This window comes from Haliaeetus leucocephalus, unplaced genomic scaffold, assembly GCF_000737465.1.
Source record: "Haliaeetus leucocephalus isolate CR32 unplaced genomic scaffold, Haliaeetus_leucocephalus-4.0 Scaffold195, whole genome shotgun sequence".
Classification (NCBI taxonomy): Eukaryota; Metazoa; Chordata; class Aves; order Accipitriformes; family Accipitridae; genus Haliaeetus; species Haliaeetus leucocephalus.
Genome location: NW_010972631.1, coordinates 6,397,638 through 6,422,727, shown reverse-complemented (window position 1 = coordinate 6,422,727; position 25,090 = coordinate 6,397,638). Strand labels below are relative to the sequence as shown.

The 25,090-nt window shown below is 35.4% G+C and overlaps 2 protein-coding genes across 5 annotated transcripts in view; one reads left to right on the top strand and one right to left on the bottom strand.

The window, feature by feature from the left end:
• MYO6 (myosin VI) overlaps positions 1-12,203 on the top strand; it is a 79,599-nt gene extending 67,396 nt beyond the window's left edge. The window contains exons 28-34 of one of the 4 annotated variants that reach the window (XM_010565764.1): positions 583-612; positions 1,092-1,130; positions 4,484-4,587; positions 5,972-6,103; positions 7,052-7,078; positions 9,376-9,594; positions 11,038-12,203. In XM_010565764.1, the coding sequence (XP_010564066.1) occupies positions 583-612; positions 1,092-1,130; positions 4,484-4,587; positions 5,972-6,103; positions 7,052-7,078; positions 9,376-9,594; positions 11,038-11,237 (751 nt within the window). In that variant the 3' untranslated portion in view covers positions 11,238-12,203. The remainder of the gene's footprint in view (positions 1-582; positions 613-1,091; positions 1,131-4,483; positions 4,588-5,971; positions 6,104-7,051; positions 7,079-9,375; positions 9,595-11,037) is intronic. The other 3 variants (XM_010565766.1, XM_010565767.1, XM_010565768.1) reach the window with 3 other exon arrangements.
• Positions 12,204-20,645: 8,442 nt separating this feature from the next.
• The window catches only part of IMPG1 (interphotoreceptor matrix proteoglycan 1), a 59,239-nt gene continuing 54,794 nt past the window's right edge, over positions 20,646-25,090 (bottom strand). The window contains exons 15-16 of the mRNA XM_010565763.1: positions 23,269-23,479; positions 20,646-20,685 (exon numbers count right to left, since the gene is read on the bottom strand). Of these exons, the coding sequence (XP_010564065.1) occupies positions 20,646-20,685; positions 23,269-23,479 (251 nt within the window). The remainder of the gene's footprint in view (positions 20,686-23,268; positions 23,480-25,090) is intronic.

The following is a 25,090-nucleotide window of genomic DNA, read 5'->3' as shown; positions in this document are numbered from 1 at the left end:
TTAATTTGTGGCTTATGGAAACGTGGTGTAACATATAGCACCAAAATAAGCTAGCCTCAGTGAAGGTGGTGTGAGTATATCTGTTCTGTGTGTTGTGTTGGAACAGTCCGAGTAAGTTCTAATTTGTAGCATATTCAGTGCTACATGTGTGTACATGTGGGTCTTCGTTATGGCAGTTAGACTCGATGTCTTTTCACAACTTGCATGAAGAAGCTATCTGTCCTATTCCCAGAGTAGCTACATGAGGATTGCTGTTATTTCTCATGATATGCTTATCCAGGCATAAAATATATCAGTAGCATGTCTCAAAATCTTTGATTTTGAAAGGGGTGGGGGGGGAGAAAGTGTGTGGGAAGTTTTCACTTGTACATTTTTTCCAGATTATCTTAATCTAACTTTTTAAAAATAATTTAACATTCATGATTGAATGAGAGAGGTGAAGAAAAAAGGTCTATATAATCATAAGATAGTAAATAAGACATGAGAGAGCATGAAATACTATGACCCATCTTTTCCCACTTCAGATTATTAGAAAGGTAACTAGGAAGAAGTCTATCTAACATAATTATCTTCTATTTGCAGAGCCAATGGAACAAAGCTGCAAATGACTGCGTATGGCATTTTTTTCCATTTGAATGCTCTAATAGAAAAACAAGCAACACTAATTAATTGAAAGGAAATTGATATTGTCCTCTTATTTACTAATACTCTGTAACAGTCTTTATTATCGTGCATCTGTAAACTTTAAATCAGTTTGAAATACCTTATATCCGCTACTTTGCTTATGTCTAATAAACAAGTTAATCTAATATACCTAATAATATCTATTTAAAGATGATTATGTAATTAGTGTAAACTTTTTCACATACTATCCATTTTTCACTGTCCCATGTGATTTATTGCTCTCTACAGAATCAGGACTGTGTGTGTATATATATATATATATATATATTAGAATGGAAGTTATTTTAAATAAGTAGCTCTTTTTTTTGTGTGCACTTCAGTTTGGTTGGCAAGAGATTTTCACAGTTATAAAGGCTGGTTTTATATTAATATGTTTGGTTTATGCTTATTTATCCATTTTCTTATAGGGAACAAATGGCCACAGAAATGTCAGAAATATTGTCTAGGTAGGTGAGAAGGCAACACCAAATGAATCAATCATTATATAAAAAGAAATCACACATGAAATGGGTTGAATTATTATGGAATGAAAAATAATGCAATCTGGGGTTTTTTTAAGTGCTAAGCAGATAAGTAAATTATTTCTTTCAGATAAATTTCCTTTATCAACACCTTTTCAGCAATTATTTTTCTGCTATTTTAATTGATTATATATCTATTTAAAAAAAGAATAGTTCATGTACCCTGGCTTTTTGTGTAATTTTGATAATGTTCCTCCAGTTCTCTTCTCTTTTCACCTTTCTTATAATGATAATAGAAAACGAGGCTCCACAGCTTTCAAAGGAGTATTTCTACAGATTCAACAGAGTTTGTGAAGTTATTTAATGTTAATGTAACTGTTAGTGCTTTTAATAAAAAAAATTCTAGTCATAATTCCCTTCAAATAAAAGCAGGTTTGAAAATTACCATGTTAAAAGCATATTAAAACCCCTCTGAAGACATCTAAACAAAATCCCTTCTGAGATGTCTTGAATGCTATTGCAAGATTTTATGCACAATGCAAGAGGAAAGGAGAATGCAGGTTTAGATCTGAAGACAATTCTTCTCGAACAGTCTCATAGTAGTTTGTGATAGAACACTAATTCTCTGTTGAGAGAAATTGTTATAATGTTCTCCATATCAGTGAGTAATTAGAAAGTGTTTTGTGCAACTTGAGGACAGAAATAACATTTTTGCATTCATTTTCTGAAGCTTACATAAGAAGCACAATTGTTTAGAGTTTTTAAAAGTGAATCTGTCGTTAAACAAGCTACTACGCTGTGTATATATAGTCTGAAGATGATCAGTCTCACATGATTGATGGGTTTTCTAGCTGTAGCATTGATAATTGTGAATGCAGCTGTTAATTTGTTTCTTGCAGTGGTATTTTAAGAATAGGAATAAACAATGTTGTGTGTAATTAAGCTAGCATGTGAATTTAGATGGCTAGATTATATTGCATATATTGACGTATTTCCAATGACAATGGCCAATTCTTAATGTGCAAAAAAATCAAAAAATTTTGGGGGAAAATCAGAGGCTCTGTGTTTTGGTTGAGTTCAAAATGTAATACTTCTTACTGCATGCTTGTTTAACTAAATTTTTTTCACTTGTCATATACTCTAAACTTTTGACTTGAGACTGACTTTTTTAGTCTGGAAATACTGTTTATGATACATAACTTTGTCAGATTGAGTGGTGAAGACTGATTGGCAAGTATGATGGTCTTCTTAATGCCAGACTGTTATGCTTAAAGTCATGTAGAAAACAAAAGAGTGATCTGCAGAGTAGTACTGTAATGGAAAGACTAAGCCATTCAATTGGATTAGCATTCTTAAAGATTACTAGTTTAACCAGAGATCTTACAGCCTAGTTCTGGTGCTCTAAATTATGTAGCAAACTCTTAGAGTGGTGGGTAGTGTTGCTAAATAAGGAAAATCCTTGGGATTTGTGAAATTAGGTTCAAGAAGGTTAGACACCAGGCAGCGGAAATTACATTTAGCAGCAATTCTGTAATGTCCTACAGGTATGCCAATGATGACAAAATATTAATATATATATTTTGAAGGAGGCAGTCTGCCTAATGATTTGTTTTACAGATAGGAGTAGTACTAAGGGTGAGGAAAAGTTCCTGTCCCTCAGCTATGTACTGATTAAAAGTCAAAGAGGTAGTTTTTTATGTCAGACTTCTCACATACCATAACTGGAAGCTGTGTGTTAACTCAGATTAGTAGTATGAGTAGGCATAATCAAGCTGATGCTTAATTCTGTAGTTTTAATTACATTTGAAGAGATGGTTCAGTTGCTCTTAAGAAGAACATTTGGTGAAACAGATTGTTTTATTCTAGGAAACTTAAAATGCATTTGTTATCTCTGCATTCAAAATTGCTATATCTCCATAGAGAAATTTTTCATAGAAAATATATTTATAACCTATTAACTAAAAAGGGAAAATAAACAACATAAAACTTCATAGTACTGCATGAGACCTTTATGGAAAAATAAACTTTAAAATAATATTCACCAGTTTATAAATACTGTAATAATGCAACAGTCCCACAAAAGTATTGCTGCACAAACAGACTTTAAATGAAAAGGCCTGGTTTCTTCTGTTTTTCTTTCTTGTGAATTTTTGAATACTTGATTGCATCAAGTATTTTGCTACCATGTTAAAGATCTAGTTTCTTCTGAACAAATCCTCTCAGATCCTGAAAGATAATTCAGTTTGCCTCATGTTCTTAGTCATGGACATTAGCAGAGATTTGATAAAATCACGTGTCTGTTCTTGAATTCCTTGGTGTTTAAAACGTATTCTGATTGTCACTGAATGTTGGAGTGTTTTAAACTTAGTTTATATCCAAATAATCCATGGGAAGTTTGCCGTTCCTAAGGGAAAGTTCTTACACTTCTTATCCATACCATTTTTAACACAAAAAAAAAAAAAAAGAATTTTTTTTTTTCAGGTTTATCTTTAGATGTATGCATGTAATGTTTGTTTGTTTGTTACATGGATAACCTTATACATGCTGTTAAAGATGATGGATTTTTAGTAATAATTTCTCAGTTGCATTTGCCGTTGACTTTGTTGCCTACTACCTACATGACAAATACCTCTTGCCTCTGAAAAACACTGTTTCTGGATGAGTCTTTTTATACTGGTCAGCCTTTCTTCTGAAAGTGGTCTTTTTTTCCATGGTATCTCTTGATGATTCCCCCCAGCCCTGAATAAACATTGCTGTTCTCAGACAGCTGCTATACAATTAATGTAGAACTAATTTGATTTCTTGTCTCAAATTAGACTTTTGTCAAAGACATGGAATATTTTCTCTGGTCTTGGAACAAGGATTTTGTCCTGATCCAGTTTTAAACAGCAGAGGAAACGCCTTTTCTTCCTTCTCCTTGTCTACTTCAGAAATAGTTTTTTGTCTTATTTTTCAAATGGAACTAAAATGTATATGGCCACTCTTTGTTGTCTGTATTCTGTATCTTGACTAGTACTAAATCATGTGGGGTGAGGTACACATAAATAGAATATGCGTCTTTTCACACATAAGCGCTAGCTATTAATGACAATTCCTTTTAATCTCTAGGGAAGCAATCAGATGATTATATTATTTTGGATGTAAAAGATGCCTTCACTTTCCCTTAATCATTTGAACATCTTGAAAATGGTACTTTGTCTTTGAATTCAGTCCCTCTGCTGCTAATTTTCATTGTAATAAGCATGCTGCAGTGTTGATCGTGGGATCTGTTCTTCCTGTTTTAAAAATTCCTGTCTCATACTTGAAAAAATACATATATATTTTTTTAATAACTGTAGGGGTCCTTCAGTTCAAGCCACGAAAGCTGCTGCTGGTACTAAGAAGCATGATCTCAGTAAGTGGAAATATGCAGAGCTTCGTGATACAATCAATACATCCTGTGGTAAGTGGTGGGTTTTTTCCTGATTTGAGAAAGAAGTCAAGTTGTAGTATGAAAGGTGTTACTTTCTTCCTATGACAAAGATAAAAACTTGCTCATTAATTTATTCAGGTTTGAATGAATGTCAAATTAATTTTTAAAAGTTGTATTACCCTGAAGAGAACAGCAAACTAAGCTATTTCCATATTGAGGAAACAGAATTTCCTTTGTTATCTCCTTTACTGATTATACTTTTATGATGTTAAACTGCTTGGGCCATAAACTACATCTTATAATCTCTTAATTAAATTGTCTCAGTTTTACGTATTTCCACAAAGGGAATAATAGTTATTATGCTTTACCTAGAATTTATGTGTTCTAAGAAATTTTTTGCTGCCACTTCTTGCTGTCATCAAATCACAAAAAAGCAAATATATCATGTAAAGGACAGCAAAAAATATTTTCTGTCTTAGATGTTCAGATTATTCTTCAGTTTTCAAAATGTGTAACTTCATTTGGGAAGCTCACAGTTGGGACATTAATTACTTTTCCTCCAGTGTTATGAAGATCAAAACAGATAAGAATTATTCCTTTATTAAATATTACTGTTTCTTCCTGCTTCTGATTGAAAGCAGTTGGTTAATTTCTGATTTAAGATCACTCAGAATTTCTCCCTGGGAGTAGAAATTGGAAATGAACCCATTCTCTCTATTTGTATTTAAAACCCAAAGTTAGCTCCAAATTCTAACAGTATCTGTATTATTTTTATGTATGCAAGACTGGAGTGATATTTTCAGCTGAATAGGTGGTGCAGTAATACATGGTGCTATGGTGCTAGTGTGTGTTCATCCCTAGTGAAGCCAGTCTGGATTTTCTTCCGTGACTAATGAAAAAGCCTTGCGATCATTCAGTCTCTTGATATAATGAAATTCAGCAAAATTAAAATATATTTAATAAACTGGAGAAAGAACCTAGGTCTGAGCAATCAAATTGCCGATTTTCTTTTTTTCAGTTGCAGAAATAAAGTTCAGCAGTGAAATTTTATCTGTTTCTCTACTGCTTGGCTTGTGATAATGTCAACAGGCAAATTTAGTGAAGTGAAAATTTTATTTGTAGCATTTCACTGCTCCAGATCTCACAGTGGAGCAGCTACTTTGGGGACTGCCATTACTCTAAAGGAGAAAAGGATATATAGCACTCCAAGGGACTTTTCTGGGCCATAAAATAGAGGTCCTGTTGCTGCAGAGAGTGAGGGTATAATATAATAAATATAATTATTATACTATATTAAAACATATTAGTGTTACAACATGATCTAAAATTATTTAGCTATAAGTATAGAAAAGCATTTAGTAAATAATTATTCTGATTTTTCCACTTATCACTCCCTTCCTCATTTTTGAGACAGATATTGAACTGTTGGCGGCTTGCAGAGAAGAGTTTCACAGAAGGCTAAAGGTATATCATGCTTGGAAATCCAAGAATAAGAAACGCAATGCAGAAACAGAACAGCGTGCTCCCAAATCAGTCACAGACTATGGTGAGGAGAGATAATTTTGTGTTTATAATAATTTTGGTGACAATATTCTAAAGAAAACATTTCTAGAATGAATTTTGGTTTCACTAGGTTGAAGGAAATTCTTGGTTTTTTAAAGAGTATTTTTATATTGATTTAAGGTAAATATTTTGAAAAGATTGGAACTTTTGCTTGCTTGAGCATTACCTGAGAATTTGAGCTTTTCAGGGAATTTTGGTACAGATACATGGCAGGTGAAATCTGGATCCCTGGAAAAGATGTTATCAAAGAATGGGTCCTTGTGGCCATGCCTAGTAATGTGGTTTTAAGTGCTTAAGGAAGCTTATGACTGAAACAGCAGGAAAAGGCATTTGAAGCACTTCTGCAAAGTGGTAAGTTGCTTTGAATTTGAGCTCACAAGTTCTCTCTGGAGCTAAATAGGTAAAATAAAAATGTATGCACAGTATTGCTGATGGGAAGTAGCAAAGAGCATAAAATGTTTGGATTATTGCAAATAAAGCTTGGAATATTCAAGATCTCATCACATTTAGTTAGATATTTACAGCATTCTTTTCAATGTTTTTCGTTGCATTTTTTTACATTCCTTGAAATATGGCTTCATATTTCTGAAGAAAAGTTAGAACATTGCAGTTCAGAAGAAAGTCACTGATAGTGACCTTTCAAGACTTTTCTTAATGTCAGAAGTAATTTTTCCTATTGCAAATAATTATACTACAGGGGCATTTCACATCTCTGTATTGTAATGATCTGAGAAGGTATTAAGAAGGAACTCTGATTTCTTAGATGTTTAAGCTAAAAGTCTTTCAGGTGTCATGGATGTGTGCTTCAAATGATGTAGTTTTTTCTTTCTGTCTTTTCACTGATGGGTGAAAAATTTTGAGGTAATGAAACTGTAAGTTATAAAGGATCAGCACTTTTATGTTTTGTTCAACATGTAATATTTGTTCACAGATTTTGCACCATTTTTGAGCAACTCACGTAAGTGGGGAGACGGTTATTTAAGCTAACTTTGAAGAATAGGAACACTTGAGAGCTCTATACTAACATTAATTAATCCAGTGTTTTGCTACACATGTATATAGAATTTAATTGTTCAAAAAAAGTCTATTGTACAATTTGGCTATGTTATTGAACTGATGGTAATTACATGTTACTCTGGTATTTACAAATGTACTTTACTGCTTATCTTCATGAGATCCTAGCCATTTGAACAGTCATGGGAAGGGAAATTGAAATAACCTTTTTATGTAGGTTATTTGAAGGTATAGTCTCCTTGTTTTGTTTTTTTTCTCTCTTTTTTTCCTCTTCCCTGCCCCTCCCCACCATGAAATGCCATGCTCGTTCCAAGATTTTTTACTGTTTGCATATGGCTTTTTGTTGTAGCAAAACTCTGGAATCAACAATATAACAGCTATTTTCCTAGCACACAAACTAACATTCAGGTGGTGGTTTCTTTTGAATAAAGAACTACAATTCCATACCACTGAAAAGTAGAGGCTATATTGGCTGCTTAGCATTCCTGTCCTCTAGATTTCCTCTTGGATTTAGGTATGCATTTAGGGGTAGAAATAAGCCTTAGCAATTACCATTGCAGTGCAAAAAGTGTTTGACAATACTAAAGCACTGATCTGCTGTGATAGATGTTCAGACAATGTGCAGAAAATAGAATTAATTTCTTATAAACTGTAAACTATGTCTCCTGGTAAAATACATGCTTTATCAGAGTTGATGTATAAAAGCAGCGTTCACCTATTAAAATCTGTTTTGTTTTTCTTCTCTTGGCTTATGTAGACATGCAAAAAAATTGGGGGGTATGATTTGTATAGTACATACTTTTTTTAAGGTTCTGCTCTTTGCATTTAGAAAAACTATTTTTGTTTGAATCTAAGTGGAAGAAATGTCAAGGTGCAGTTGCTAGTCTATTAGTCTTGTTCATAACTGTAAAAACATGTTATTAGAGGTGATTGTCATTCTTCATTTTATTAAATTTTAGCTCAAAAATTAGCTTTGCTGCTTATCAGACAATGGACAAAAGGAATTCATTTTTAATTATTCCCTTTAAGCTGAAACATGGAACTGTTAATACTGATTTTCTTTTGTAGAGATGGCATAGATTCACATTCAGAATTTCTTAAACAGGGTATTTGTAACAGTGGTATTGTAAACCACTAAAACAAGATCACTAATAAACTTTTGCAGGAGGCAGTTATTAAAGGAAAGGATCTTGCTTGTAAGAGCATTTACTATTTAAAACTGATTATGATAGTGTATACATAACATTAAGAAGGTCGATCAGTTGATGAGTTAACATAGAGAGTATTTGCTTTTATTGTGAAGAAAGTTTCTCTCTGAAGTCTGAAATGTGTGGAACTCTGAGGGAGTCCAAAAATGCCCATGGCAATTGTTTACCAAATATATATGAAGCTTTAAAAGACTTTGTATAACTCTTGTCTCCTCTAGAACTTTGGTCTGTTTATCTTAATGGTCTGAAATAAGCAATTTCCTTAAAAAAAGAAAGCAGCCAGAGAGTAGTTCTAATGCTGGAGTTTAGTACGCCGAAATCTAGGCAGAAAGTTATGTTTGGTGGCAGCTTTGTAATAAGCAGTAATTGTTGTCAACATCTCTATTAACAAATTAGTCATTTCTAACAGTATTACACACCCTTCTGTGTTAACTGTCAAAAATCTTCAAGTGGTGCTTTATATTTTTGTAACTGAAAACGCTTCCTTGCGCTGTAATCTTGTTTTACAAAGAGATGGACTGAACTAGAGCTGTTACTAATTAATGTTTCTGGTTGGTAAGAAATTTTAGATGGGAAGTTTTACCTTAAATATTGATTTAAAGCAGAATGTGTTATTTTACTCACTTTGTTTTGTCTAAATGTACCTGATGCCGTTGAGCAAGCTATAGAGCAACATTACAGATGCAATAGTTAACATGAGCCTTTCCTCACCAGTGTTGTAGCTGTAGTGATTAAAAGAACGCACATTATACGAGAAGGGAGTGCTTTTTAGGTTTAATGAGACATCAGATGACCTTGTGTTCAGAGAGATTCTGTCAGGTTTTGGGGGGTTGGGTTTGGGTTTTGGGGTCTTTATTTGTTTGGGGTTTTGTTTGGTTTGTTGTTTTGGGGCAGGGGTGGGGTGGGTTTTTTGGTTTGTTGTTTTGTTTTTTTTTTACTTTGCTGATTAATCAAGCAAGTTATAATACGGCTTTCTTCTTTTCTGTTTTTTTTGTTTGCTTGTTTTTTGGGTTTTTTGGTTTTTGCATGATAGCTCAACAGAACCCGACAACCCAGCTACCAACCAGACAACAAGAGATTGAAATAAACAGACAGCAGCGTTACTTCCGCATTCCCTTCATCCGTCCTGCGGACCAATACAAAGATCCCCAGAACAAGAAGAAGGGTTGGTGGTATGCACATTTTGATGGGCCATGGATTGCTCGACAAATGGAACTTCATCCTGACAAGGCACCCATTCTCCTTGTAGCGGGTTGGTATTGAAAGCAAAATTCAAATGCTGAAAAGGTTCAAAGTTGATAACTTTAGAAAAAGAGGCTGATGATACAAGTTTCCCAACTTGTATCCTCTTTTTTTCATCAGCAGTTCTTGTCTGGGCAGAATTTGAGGATTTGGGACTGCTGTTGATGGTGGCCAAGTGTTACAGAGTATCATTTGGAGATGTAATTGGTCACGTGTTTTACTTGTACATGTACTTTAATCTGGGAAATCGTAGACAGAGTGGCAATCCAAATGTAAATGGGTTTTATTATTAAGTGTCCTCAGAGCGTTCACTGAACTGGAGGCAGCGTGAAGGTAAAACATGATTTATCTGCAAAGTTCTACTCATCATTGTCTTGGTTTTTAGTTAGCTTTGAAAAATTACAGCAGTTTGTATCAAAACAATTTGCACATATGATAGGTTGTCTTTCTATAGTATGGTGCTGATAGCAAACTGATGCTTTTACCATATTTATGCTGCCTAGTATGCAAGAATAGCTTTTTAATCTTAAACATTTAAATAAAAACTAAATGTGGCAATGGATTAGGTAGAGATTTACCTGGTAATGAAATGTATCCTTCTTTTCTGGAGGATCATGAAAGGGGGAGAAAACGCTGGAGAAATGCTGTTTAGAGTTCTATGTTTTGAGTTTTTGTATTTAACGTGGAGACTGAGGAAAAGGCCATAACCAATTTGTTTAGCTTCAGAGTGAGCAAAAGTTCCTTTGCTTTCTGCTAATTATTTTTAATAGAATTTCTTATACCAGCTGTTGCCTGTTCAGTGTCAAAGCCCATAGCTAAAAGTAGCATTGTTGTCATAAATACCACATTCAATGGATCACCTATTAAAAATAAGATTAAAATACAGCAAGTGAGCTACATTCATCATTTCATTGGATTCACTGTGTCAGTCCCATTTGGTGAACACTGTTTGTTTAGCATGGGAGGCGGACAGAGTGAGAATACTGGCTACTTGATCAAAAGTCTCGAGTTCTTAGTCACTTTGCTCCATTTAAACAAATTGAATAACAGCAGTTCACTCTAAAACTGTGTAAAACCGAAAGTATGTGTAAAACAAACGTGGTTGTCATCTTGTAGTGGTTTTCAGGAGAATATATCAAGAAGCTGATCATTTCGGCTTCTTTCCTTTGTTCGTTTGCTCGTTTTTTAAGCACAATTTTGTTGGTTGCAGAATCTGATACTAGTTTATTCTGATACTGCTTTTCTGTACTGTGTGGGGGCAAAAAAGAATAAATTTCTCTCTCTCTCTCTTTCTCTCTGTCTCTGAGGACTGATTTCCCCATAAGCTCTGAAGTCTATTAACAAACCAGAGCTTGAGAGAGACAATCTAATTAACAAAGATCTAATCTTTGTTAATGGGACCTTTGAATAATGTAAAAGCTTTATGAAGATTTTTCTTTTTCCACCATTTCAGGTAAGGATGATATGGATATGTGTGAGCTTAATCTTGAAGAGACTGGCTTAACTCGAAAGCGAGGTGCTGAAATTTTGCCGAGACAGTTTGAAGAAATTTGGGAGCGCTGTGGAGGTATCCAGTATCTTCAAAATGCAATTGAAAGCAGACAAGCTCGTCCTACATATGCTACGGCTATGCTGCAGAACCTGTTGAAATGAATGGTCATTTTGCACAGTAGCGTTCAAGATGAGAACCCTTGCCCATGATACAAAGGGAAGAGTTCCTCTGTGCAACAGAGGACGTAAACATTCTATAATCATATTAGAGATGTTTAATATAAAGTGAACAGTTTTTATTAATCATGTGGTTTGTTAATTTGTACTTTATGATGTTTAATTTGTGTAGTGAACTTTACTAGGTATGAGGACCTTGAAGAAACTTCAGTCAGTGTAGTTTGTTGCATTTTGTTTATATGCTGCATTTTCTGTAACAGTTTCTGTTATAACTCCTAACACTTTTAAGCAATCTGTCTGTACTTGGGTACATATTACAAAGAACTGCATTGCAACCACCTCGTTATAAAATCCCCTCTTTAAAACACTGAATAGTTGGCTTCAAGTGGTGGCCTAGTAAAGAGGATATGCTGTTTCTAATAACTGGAATTGTGAGGCCTTAGCTTTGACTTCTGTTCCAGAGAAGTTGGAGTATACTTTTATATAATCTGAGACATTTTATGTCCTGATTTGAAAACTGGTTAGTGTCTGTATTTACTGACTTTTTCAGAAACTGATGGGAAATCCTCCTAAACTTGAGACCCATAAATTCATATTTAATGCATTCTCTGTCTTGGTTGAAGAGAAATGGTTTTTGTACATTCTGAGAAGCACATTCATATATGTCAATATTGTGTAATATTAGAGGTACTCAAAGAATGTACTGCTTATTAGGGCTTATAACACTTCTCTCTTAGTTTCTTTGTCTTTTCTCTAAGTACAAGTTTCCTTTAGACTTTTATTTTTCTGACTAAATTTCCGTTAGGAATTCTTGGACAGTTTGTTTATCCAGGTAGTGTAATTTCAATATATTATGCAAAATTATCCAAGACTTGTATCTGGAGGCATATAAGATTAAGGATAGCATAAGGGAAATATGTTCAGCTTTTTGGTAGCAGTATAACTTAACTGAATATTGAGGCCTGAGCCTCAGACATCCTGTTTATTTTAATTGTAACAAGATGCACAAGGTCTGTACCTTTTGTTAGATTGTATAAAAATTTGGTCCAGTAACATAATGCATCTACGTGCTGATGAAATAGCTACAATTTTTAGTATACTAGAATATCATAGGATTTGGACACTGAGCTTTATTTTAATCTTCTCTGTCAAGTTTCATAGCTTGTAACAGTCCCCTTATTAAGCAGTTTGTTTTGGGAGTTTTTGTGGGTGGGAGTTATTAATTTCATACAGTTTTAAGATGCATTTGGTTCACTGATGTGAATATTGTTTCACCGTGCTGGCCATTATTTCAACAAATTAAACTTGATTATTTATTATCTCTCTGACAGGCATTCAAAATACAAGTAGCTTGATATTCAATTACTCATTCAACCTGATTTAAAAAGAAGTCTTGTTTTATGAATTGGCGAAGTTTGTTTACACTATAAAATAAATTCCTCACTGTTTACTCGGTGTGAAACCTCTTGGAAACTTTAGTTTTTAAATGCATAAATATACCTAATTAATAACTTTCAAGAGGTACAGTTCTGTGGCACAGAGAAACCTCCTGATGCATATATCCTTGCTGACCTTAGCTTGTGCTTGCATGCCACTGTCTGCTTGTTATTACAGATGCACTCCTTACTGTAACACGTGGAGATACTTGAGTAATACATTAACTCTGTATGAATCCGCTGCGTCAGGGAATCTCAACTTCTGCTGCGTACCCACTCTACTTTTTGGTCGTGTGATTGCAGATGAGAAAATGTTTTCATTTTACCCAAATTCTTCACTGAAGCAGTAATTCTTGGCTGGAAGGTGAAAGGAGCAGCGCATCAGACTGCTGGCTAGCAAGTTGTGTACAAACCTGTACAGTGTTGCATGAGTTTAAAGGTGCTGCTTATGAAATTTAGATTACTGGTTTAAAGTGTTACTGGCTTGGAACCAAAGTTTCAGAACTTCCAGTCTCCAGAAACTTAGCACTGCAAGAAGCTATGATCATTCATGCGATACAAGGAAGAAAACTGACTGAAGTGGTAGGGGTGAGATGCCCTACGCTCTATTTATTACTATCTGGATTTAGCTTCTTGATTTAACACATTCAGTCTCAGTTTATATATATATATATATAAAACAGATCTTATGAGACTGAACATGGTAAGCAAAGAACCTCAATACTTAAGTGTGTGTGTAAGTGTATACACATATATATGCTTAAATATTTTAGTATATGTATGTGTAAACATACTTGTGGGGAACTTAAAATAAATAAAATTGTTAACTGAATTTTTCCAGTCTGTTCCTTTGATTATGCCAGGATTTCCTTGACTGGCATCAGAAAGAAAATTTATTTTTCAGAATGGGGTGTATGGGAATTCTTGTTAACTAAATGACTAACAAATATGAGCTAGCAGGAAAATAAAATTGACTCTGACATAGTGGAGGAGGAACTGATGGCTGGATGTTCTCAGATGAGATGTTCCCACCTCTCTGCATTGCTCCAGCAGTATGCCTGAGGCAAGCAGAAGATGCATTCCAAAAATCAGGGTATTCTAGTTTGCACAGTAGCAAGCCTTTTTTTTTTTTTCTTTTTCCTTTTTTCTCTGCACTGAAAGCAGCATCTGCTTTTAGTTCTACTGATCTTTTTGTGCGACAAAATTAATTTTCAGTTTGTTTCAGTTAGTGGGGTTTTTTTTATGTCAGGCAATATTTAGCTGCTTACCGATTGTTTCCTTTGTTCCATCTACTGTGTTGGATAATTATACTGTTGGTTGATTTGGAGAGGAAATAAGGGGAGGAGGGGGGGTTGATCTGTAGGATTGTAGTATTACCTAATGCCCTTCTGATCTACGGTTATAGAGAAAAATTTGATTTTGTTTTTAAAGCAAAATGATGAGGTAAACATGTTGGCTTGGTTCTGTGTGTTTGATTTTTAAAAGAAAATTCTTCCTGCCTCTCAGTGAACCTGTCCATTATAGTTGAGATCTTCTGCATGAAACACTCCAGAAAACAGAAGAGCAGAAGAGAATCACCGTGCATGGCTACATTTCTGACAAGGTGACCCAGGAATATGAATTTTCTAGAGAATGCTACTTCGAAGATCACGAGGTCATTAAATGCTTGTCTTTCATCCACTGATAAGATTGTTTTTCTTTACCTAGTTGAATCCTTTGGGTTTTTCTCCAAAATCTTTATTTAAAGTATTTAAATGACCTCCTAATACTGTACTGAAAATTATAAAAAATAAATACATTCCATGTTGAAATCTCAGTTGTATCTCTTACCATTTTGTCTTTAAAGATTGAAAGCGTAGTAAGAAAGGGTAAATTAAATTACGAGAAGGATAAAAGGATTTCTGTGCTGGAACTGCCAGCTGCTTTTCTATCAGATGTTTATGGTGCTTAAAGCTACTCTAGTAAAGATTTTGTCTTCACTTTCTAAGGTAAGCGTTCCTCTAAAATAACATTCTGATACTAAAAAATTCTGATTTTGTTATCTTTAAGTGTCACACCCCATTTCTCAGTATTTGTTGAAACAAGTATCTTTTTACTTTTATTACTATTTTTTTAACCTTTATTGCTATCACTTCCAACCTATTTATCGTTTGCTATGCTGTGTACCGTTTGCACCTTTTCCGTTTTAGATCATGACGATCGGTGACTAGTGAAACCGCTTAGGATGCTTCGAGTTTGTATGCTGCAGGAAAAGCTTTGTTTGGGGTGGAGATGTGTTGCTTTTGTGTTTGTTTGTTGGGTTTTTGTAGTTGTTTTTTTGGATTTTTTCAAAGTATTCTCAAACTTTCCTGTCTTAAGGGCCAAATCAGAGCAGTATTTTTTTAATTTAAGAAGACTGAAATAATTCAGACTTTGATATCTAGGAGATATAATTTTGTTTCACTTCCGTTATGGCTTTCATCTCCAACTGTAGCTTTACATCAGTTTTAAGATAATGTGATGTGTTTTAATGTGAGATTAAATACCAATTCAATTCCCTGTGAAATTTTCAAGTAATAGTTTTATTATATTTTATTGAAATACAAAAGGCTTACATCCAGCAAATATATTTGGTAATTAACAGTTGAGAGTGATAAATACAATCATGAATAATCATTATTAAAATACACATTTTAATATTACTTATTCTTTAATCTGACTAGTGATAACTAGTATGAATTGAAATATACTAAACACATACAAAAATACATTTGTAATGGAAAAAAATGGAATGCTTTCAGCATTCTTAATGCATTCTTAACTTACATGAGCAATAGTGAAAAGCTAACGTTTGTTGGCAGGGATGACTTCCAGTGCCCTGCAAGAAGTATTTTTAAAGTAAGAGTTTTATTCTGAAGTGTTACTGTGTAAAACCACATTTTAGGTTTCCTTTTTATTTTTTTTTCTAGTTAAATAAATTAAGTAAAAATACTATTTCAGCTGTAGAAACTCAACCTTGTATTCTTGGTGCATTGCCTTCATTTGTACACAATCACCAGTTTTGGTGGTTTTGCAGGCAAATCTGTTTGTGCAGTTAGTCGTTTGGAATTCGTAAACAGTTCTTTTGAGCGTACGTTATAAGGTAAACTAAAGTTCAGTCTTTGCTGTGGTAACTGTGTGGTACAAAGTAAAAAGAATTGTCACTAAAATCAGCTACTCTCCTGAATACATGAAAGTTTCACATCTGAATGAGGAGCCGTCATCCAGTATAGTCATGAACTTTGTAGAAGCTCAGTTTGAGCTGTAAGTACTAGTTCTGGTATGCACCGAGCAGCAAACAGTGCCTGAACGTTACAAAACACTGGTGCAGCATGTAAATACAGATACGCTCAAGAAAGAGGTGTTCAAGGTAAAAATAATGCTCATACTTGAATCAGGATTGTGGATCCATAGAGCATAAATTACTAAGCCTATAAAATACTTAATGGCCACCCATTTTCTGCTTAGATTTCTTCTACAAAAACTAATAGTAACCTCTCAAAATTATTTGTGTGTATGCAGAGTTTAAAGTGTATGTGCTTATGTGCAACTCTGATCTACTTGCTACTGGGAGGGTGCTTGTGAGTATAAACCTCGTGTTTGGAAAAGATGAAGCTGCAGGCATTGTGCCTCAGCAAAAAGTTGGAAGCCTTAGGATAACCTGGCAGTTTAACTGTCATTGGAAACGAAGCAGTGAGGTGTGTATATATATATGTGTATATATAATGTGTTTATTATCAGAAAAATAGGAATCTGATGTTCACAGAAACCATAAAAAAATTAATCCCAACTTCTGTGTGATTTGCTATGTGAGCGTGGTAGGGGGAGAATGAAAAAGTTCCTGAATGCTTTTAACGTGGCCTTTGGTCAATGACAGCTCTTACTTCCATGTTTGCCACTTACATTAGTGTACGTGAGGAAGGTTAATAAAAGGGTATAGAAATGCAGTAAAGTTTCTTTGACATTTTTACCCAAATGGCTGTGACATACAATATTGAAAAAAGTCACTTCTCAGGAAAATCTGTTTCTAGCACTTGGCTCTTAAATGAAAATACAGTTAAGATGTGTAAGCCCTGGATGCTTAATGCATGCATCTTAACACTGGTGACTTCTTACTAGGCAAATTTTAGACATGGTCAAATAGTTGGTCACCTTGGTCAAGTTGTTTAATAAAACAGTTTTTTTGATGTGTACTGATGTTACAGCTAAAAGTTATATCTTGAGGAATCCTTGAATTTTTTTCATATGCATGATCAACCTGAAGTCCAGTCTTGAATAATGCAGACCTTCTTTTTCTAATACCTGTAAGAGAAACTCTCGTAAGACATTCGAAAAGCGTTTTTTTTAATTTGAAAATGTATTATTTATCTACTGCTAATAGGCAAGGTCTCACTAAAATCTGTTGAGATAATCTCCAGTTCATTGTAAGGAGAACTGAGATAATCCTGAAGTTATTATTTACATACTAAGTCATTGAGCTCAGAGTAATATTTATTATTTTTTCTCCCTGGTACAGCAATGCTGTGCTTCTGTATGAAACAACAAACAACTACCACCGATACCACCGTAATCTGAAGAACATGTTTTTGACTGTAAATAATTAGAATGCAGTGTGCTACAAAAGAAGCCATATCTAAAGTATCTACAAGATTCACAGTTACAGCAGACCTGGGATGAAACAATCTTTTGGGACGTTCAGTTTCTACGCATTGTTTTAAGTGTGAGAGCGGCATCTGTGCCATGCAAACTTGTAAATTTGTAAAACCTGACCCCTGGTATTCTTGAACTAAGAGCACAACACTTCCATCTCTGTATGGTATTTTAGGTCGTCTTTCCCCTCTGGTAATGAAACACTAAATCTCTGATGTTGGTGGGGGAGATCTAACAGGCTAACTTGTATTGTTGTTGTAGTGTTTTAATCCAAAATACTGTTTGCTTGATGATCCAAGTGACTGACATGAGGATGAAACAAATGGCAGTCTTTGTTTTCACCTCAAATTTAATTTCAGTCATCTTTCTTGACGGCTGAGTCAGCGTTTCAGAGGATCTTGCTATGTGTCAGTTACTGGTTTTGATGAGCAAAGAGTGATGTATTTTATCTATTTCTTGGGGAGAATCTGTAATGACTTTCAGGCTTCGTCTGAATTGCATCAAATGAAGGGGTCTTTGTCCATGCTGATTAGATTCAGTATTATGAAACAAACTATTCTACCATCCTCTTATCCAGTGCTTTTTTCCCAATGCTTCTGGGCTATTTTGTGTCAAAGGTTTCTGGATCCTCTTAGGTTTTACCTAAGTTTGATAAAACTGATTTTCTGTGGTATTTGTTGCAGGACAGTTCTTTTGCAAGCTTAGAAAAGTTTGTGAAGACTAGATGAGATCCTTTTTCTTTTCGGGGGTTAGAACCGTCACTGAATTTTGCCAGGTAATGTCTTGAAAAAGAAGCTTACTCACCCATGCCATGTACAAGCACAAATAAATGGTGTTTATAGAATAGCATCCATTAGACCAACTGAAAAATAATAGACTTTACGGACAGCCTGACATAAGACCCTTACAGCTGAAAAGCAGTGTGCTGTATTTTTCAGCACCTTTTTCACCGAGCAGAGAGTGTCCAGCGCAGTCACTAACAGGGACAGCAGATACTACAAGAGAAAAGTTGCATTTTGAGTGAGGTGGTGTCTTTGGCTCTCATCTCAAAGGAGCAGAGAGCACACGTGTAGGTGAGGTGGGCAGCAGAGAGTCAGGTCGGCAGGATCATTTTTGGAGAACTTTGGCATGTTTGACTCTCAGCCATAGTAGGCCAACTGGATGTGGACTTGTTGGCCTTATGACTCAATCTGAACGAGCTGATCCACTCAAATGTGTAAATTCTAGCTCATTGTCACATTCTGCTTTGGCCCAAAAAAAGATGACTCAGTCATTTTATTCCTCATATTGTATGATTTGTGGAGCAAGGCACACCAAGTTCCCAGAGACCTAACCATGTAGAAAGGTGGCTTTCAGCTGTTTGCAAGAACTTGGGTTTTCTACTGAGCTCAGAGAGAAGGAAGAGAAAGTTCTTCACCTGGATGTGAAACATGTTTGTTAGTTCCTGGATGACTAATTGGGTAAAAACCCAACCAAACAAAACCCCGTCTGATAACTAAGTTTTGCAATCATTTTCCGTGTAGTGACCCTGTAACTAAACTGGAGACATTTTTCATGCTTAGGAAGGAATTGAAGGTTATTTTAGCTTCTACTGGAATTCTATGCTTCTTTTCGTACACGCCTTTATAAATACAGAGCTGTACTTACTGTAGATAGTATGTCCTAAAAAGCTGTCAATGCTGTCATTACACATTGCAAAACAGAACTGAAAGACTGGAATTTTCAGTTTCACCTAAGAGTTCTAGATATCCACCTCCTCCTGCAAATTCAATTCAAGTGCCATATTCTGTTTTAAAAATCTAGCCCCAAAGGAGTTTTCTACATTGTGATATGGAAGTGGTGCTCTTAGTTTCAGCTAACAAAAGCTGTTTGTGTTTACATTTTTCTTCCTCCACTGACTTTTTTCAAATCATTAAGAACTCATTCAACATAAAGGCTCTGATGTGAACACTCATTTAGAACTTAAGTAATGGTGAAAAATGGCCAAAACCACCTAATTTTTTTTTAAACCCATTTCTATTTCTTGGTTGCCTCAACTTCTCACTAAATTAAATTCCTTGACTAGATCTCGAGAGGAGCTTTGTCAATATACTTTTGACAATTCAAATAAAGTCTAGATGACAGAGGCCTGGTTTTCTCCCACAGATGTGCCATTTTATTCCTTTCATAAAATATTTAATGCTGTTGTAAGTAGTAATTTTAAGTAGTTCAGCTGGTATGGAAGCTTATTGGTCTGCAGTTACCCACAGACACATTTCTTTTAAGGTGGATGTAAAATACTAATTGCAAACGTCAGTGCTCTTGTTTTTATCAGCAGCGAAGCCAATTCATTCTTGAGCTTTTCCAAACTGCTGCTTCCTGCTGACTTGTCGGTCTCTGTCACTCACTGCCTGCCAGTCCCCGCATTGTCATCTGTCTGTAACTGTGACCTGGAGTACTGAAGAGACCAGACCAGGGTGTGATGAAGATCAGTGAAAAGTAATCTTTCTATATGGTGTCATTAATTGTTCCTTTATTTACATGACAATGTACTGGCTCAAGCCAAAGATTCACGTACCCCGGTATCCTGTCTCCCGTAGTATATAGCCAGTGCCAGGGCAATCCTGTACTGATACTACCCTCAGTAATAATGGGTACTAACAGCTATAGTAAAACCTTTCTCTTCCTAATTGGGCTGTAATTCAGAAAACTGAAAATGGGAAAGTAAAAGCTTTTTGTCTACCTTTCAAGAGAGCATCCTCAGATACATCAGAAGTAAGAGACAGCCTGGCAATTTTAGAAAATTTTGTGACTTGGCTTTTCTCCTTTCTGTCTGGTTTTTTTTCCCCCCAAAGATACAAGAGGTTTCGAGTTGCAAAACTTGAAATAGTGTTCGAGATACGAGCAGTATTCTGTTCAAGTTACAATTCCTACTTGTTCAAACTCTATGTAGCTTAAGCAGGCACACATTTTTAAATGATCTGTTACTGCTAGTTAAAACCTGCCCTTTGGTTTGTGTTCTGTGTGGCTTTGTCGTTTTAGATATTCTTTCTTCCTTCATTTGTTTCAGTGACTGCCACATTAGCAGATGGGTATACAGAATGGAACTTTGTTGTATAAAAGCACTTAAGAAGGGATTGTTGTCATATCAAGCATCTGAAAACCCCGAGCTTCTCTTTGTATGGTATTAGTACAAAAAGGCTTCCTGGTAACATTGACAGACAGGAAACTCAACTTTTTAAAGCTCTTGAAAATAGTCACAAACCTTGGTTTTGTCTGGCTGAATGCTGGAAATGAAGAATTTCAGAGACTAACTTGTCAGTCCTGGCTTTGTAAACTGGTCTGGTGACCTACAACAGTTTAAAAAAAAAAAAAAAAAAAAAAAAGACCAGATTAATTATTTCAGTAAATCACAAGAAGCACTCAGATGGGATGGACCACCAAAGCCATGCAAGAGAGCTGTAAGAAAAGCGGTTCTACAGTCCTGTTATGAAACCTACACAGCAGTAAATGTGGAACGTAAATAAATGAATTAGTATTTTTAGTTCTGAAATTGCGCAGCAAGAGATGAGAGTCAAATTTGATTTAGTTGTAGAGTTAATACGTGAAGATGGACCTGCTATTTGAGGTGGGACTGTTTGTTGAGGGGTAAGAAAAGGATTTCCATGCATTTTACCTCCATGCTGAATTGTGTTTTCAAGTTCATGTAATGCTTCGTGATCAATGATCCTTGAGGAACTGACACAAGCACTTACACTACAAGCCGTATGACAAAAGCTAGTTATGGGTTCATCATGTTCAAAAGCAGGATTAATCCTTACAGCATTTTCTGAATTGCAGCTGTTGAGAGTAGGACTTCTACAATGCAGAACATTTTTGTTTAGGTAAGATTTTAAATTGCAAAATTAAAAAAAGGAATATTTTGAAATGTGAAGAAAAAGATCATGAGCAGCTTACTGCAAATTAGAGTTTCTTTTGCTTTTTCTTCTTAACTTAATAATTAAAATGATGAGAAGAAAAACAAGGCTTAGTAAGCCAAGAATGAGAGGTTTAAAAGTGAAGGGTTGTATGGGTTCTGGAGCAAATTTTGCACAGCGCTGTCCGTGGTAAAGCTCATGTCTACGTACAGGGCATCTAAAATAGGAGAGGAAGAGAAAAATGTACAGAACTTCAAGGCAGAAAATATGGAGTACCTCAAATGAAAACAAAGGAAAATCTGCATTTAAATACAAGCACAGTATTCCCAGTACAATTAATTGTTACATGTCTGTATGAAATAATATGATTGATAATAGAGGAAAGATAATATTCTTAGATTCATGAGAGTGTTAAATAAAGAGACAGATATATTTTTTGCCAACCTATAAATTTTAAGGAAATGAATGCATTTGGAACATCTCTGACAAATTTCTAGCCCCACAGGTGAAGTTGAAATAACATTTGTATCTGAGTAGCAAGGTCTGAAATAAGAGTTTTACTACAAATAGCTCCCTTTAAAGCAAGGGAGAAGATTGCCATATTTTATATGAGAACACAGGGGTTCTAGTTAGTGGAAAAACTAGCGTGGTTCCAAGTAAATTCACAAGCAAACCAAGTGCCTGACTAAAGCAAATAATAGGCCATAATTGTCTCTCTGCAGACTGTACAAGTTTGCACAAACTGTCAGTATAAGACTGGTCATAAGTTTGTTTGAACTTGCTAGAATTCACAAAAAGTTTCATTTATTAATACTTGTATCATTCCAAATGATGATTTGGTTATTACTGTACATCAAATGGGGGCTTTTCTGAAATGGAAAGGTGTTATTTTCCTTAGTGCGTTGGTCTTGGAGGAATAGGCTGTATACCCTTTGCTACTTTGGTAAAGTTTTGAGAGGACCTCATTAGCTCACAGGCTGATTTGTAGTACAAAATACTGCAGCTGCACTACTGTGACTCTGCAAATCAGGAATTCAGCAGTAACTGCAGTGAATTCAACATAATCTTCTATTATCATTTCTGTGACGCCCACTGCAGAAAATGAATTATGTCAGTTATGTTGTTAGAGTGAAATTATCATATGAATAATTTGCTCAGTAGTCTTATTTTTTTGACATTAATGCTAAGTATGCTAAAAGATGTATCATTAACCTAGTAAAGTCAATATTAAGAGACAATAAACAAGTGCAAGAATTGTAACTTATCTCTTGCTTATACACGTGGCTGGTGGACTACTGTATGCCAGTCTAGTATGCAGTTTCACGTAATGCTCTGGATAGTCTAGTCTTACAGTGGGAAGAAACTTGATTCTTTTAAGAGAGAATTAAGACATTCAAGTACTGTGGTAGTTCTCAATATTGGCTTAACATCATTTCATGTAAAAATCCTTATGGAATGTGTTTGCAGTTAGGAGGAGCTGCTAATCTTCAAGTCTTTCCCAGAAAGCCCTGAAAGCAGCCTTCATGTGCTTTAGTGGGTGGTCTGGAATCAGAATAGTGCTCATTGGTGTGTTTATAAGAATATGGATATCCTTTTTAATACATCTTAGAAAAATGGAATTTTTTGAAATACTACTATGTAATCAATAGCAAAACCATGAATGTGTTGCTTCATTTTTCCAAGATGTATTTGGAAATCTGAAAAGAATGCATTGTTTTGTATGTCTCATCTCTGCCAGTGATGCTGAATTTCTAATAAATTTCTAAAGCATCCCTAAAAAATACCTAGATCATGATGTTCTGTGTGTACTAACAGGCAGAAATGGATTTATCCATAGTGAGACTATTTATACCGAAGAAGGGTATTGCAATGTAGCTTAGAGCATCTGAATGTTGAGGTTGTGGCTTATTAGCTCAGTCTGTGCTGTCGAAAAGTATATACTCAGCCCTGCTTGTTCATGCAATAGACATACCAGGGGTCTGTTACCAGAATTCATGTTAAGCACCATTTATTTACCTGCAGACAGCTCCTCTTCCTGGAACTAACTCGCATTTCCCACCATTGACGCAAAGATGCGGTTCCAGCTCGCACAGGCTCCGACAGGGTAATCCGTCTTGGCTTGCGTACCCAGGTTTACAAAGGCAGTCAGCCTCTTTTGTCCACTCATTCATTATGCATTCGGAAAACTCGTCACATGCCATGAATTTGCATGGGTCTGCCTGATCAGCTGTAAAGGATGGGTAAATCATTAATTGATGCGTTACCCCAAAGTAACTTGGCAGGCTTTGTGGCAGCTAGAGAAAACAATTCACATTTACTGGCCAGCTACTTGTGCATGTTAATAGGAGGATGTAGTCTAGCGTAAAAGGACACGCATCCTTCTTTCTGTAGATGACACAGCAAGCACACAAGCTTCTATTTACTTCTACATTTGTTTACCCCATCACTATTTGGCTGTGATTTTATTTTCATGTCACTGACAAGGATTTTCACATTTGTATATTTTTATCCTTTTTTAACTGTAATTGCTAGTTTTATACTCATGGATGCTATGCTACAGCCTTGCATATGTGTAAGAAATAGTTCCGGCTGTAATGATCTTAAACACATAATTTAGGACATGACAAGGGGAGAGAATTAGGTTATTGAATATTGCACAGTACTATGAGGGCTGCAACCTAGAAATATTGGCACGGTCTAGACAAAATATGTGCTTGCAGGGCTTTTTTTTTTTTTTTTGAAGTGATATGTTAGCATTGGGAAAACTTGCTGGGTTTTTTGTTTTGTTTTTTAAGTATTATGAAGAGATGCCTCTGTGATATTAAGGGAAGATGAGCCTGCTGATGTTCATAGGAAGGCCAGAATCAGAGGCAGCTTGAAGTCCTAACATCTGCTGTCACACAAGTCTACTTCTCCTTTCCCATTCTCTGCTTACTAGAAATGAAAAAAAGACCCAGAAGGAGGCATTTTAACGCAGTGCTCCACCCAGCTTGTGCTGATGGGGTGGTGAGGAGGAGGGCTGCATCCCCCAGTCTTGTCTCATGGAGGCAGTTTACTGTGTACTGCGGGGTAAAGCCCTTAGGAGGCAAAAGATGAGAAGCAGACCAGGGGATGCAAAGTCTGTTTTTGCCAGCAAACAGTTTCAATAAGGTGTGTGAATCCAGAAAGGTTTTAATTACAAAAACAAGAAAAGAAAGCACAGAGAAGGACATGTGAGCATATACACAGCTATGAGCTGGGCTACGTGGCCTTTTTTAGTTAAGTGGGCTTAAAATTTCTTTAGAAGAAAAATCTATAGTTTAAAAAGAAGATTCATATGGGATATTGCAGCTAGTACCTGTAGGTACTAACTGGGCTGAGAATTTTCTTCCGGAGCTGCTTCATGCTCCATACTAGACGCTCAGTAATACTAATTTCAATGAAAAATGAGCATTGCAGTCTTTATAGTAGTACTGGAAATATCAGACACACACTAGGATATGCTTAACTGGTAAAAATTAATCCAGCAGAGCTGTTCACTTTTAACCCCTCTATAGTTCTATGGCTAGTTCCTTTTTTTTTTTTTTTTAAATTTATTTTTCTTATTTTAGACTAGTGAGTTTTAGCATGCTTAGTTTCCCTTTGCTATATGGGGATGTTGATTTGGGGTGTGCTTTGTTCCTGGACTGTAAATGTATGTATGCATAAACTCTTAACAACTGGGCATCAAAGTAATGCAATGAATTACAAAGTAACTTTATTGCCAGGCAAACCCTTGCTTATGTGTAAAAAACAAAACAAAAAAAAAACCCACCCCAAAAAAACCCTAAGTAAAAAAAAGTTCCGAGTACTTTGCTCT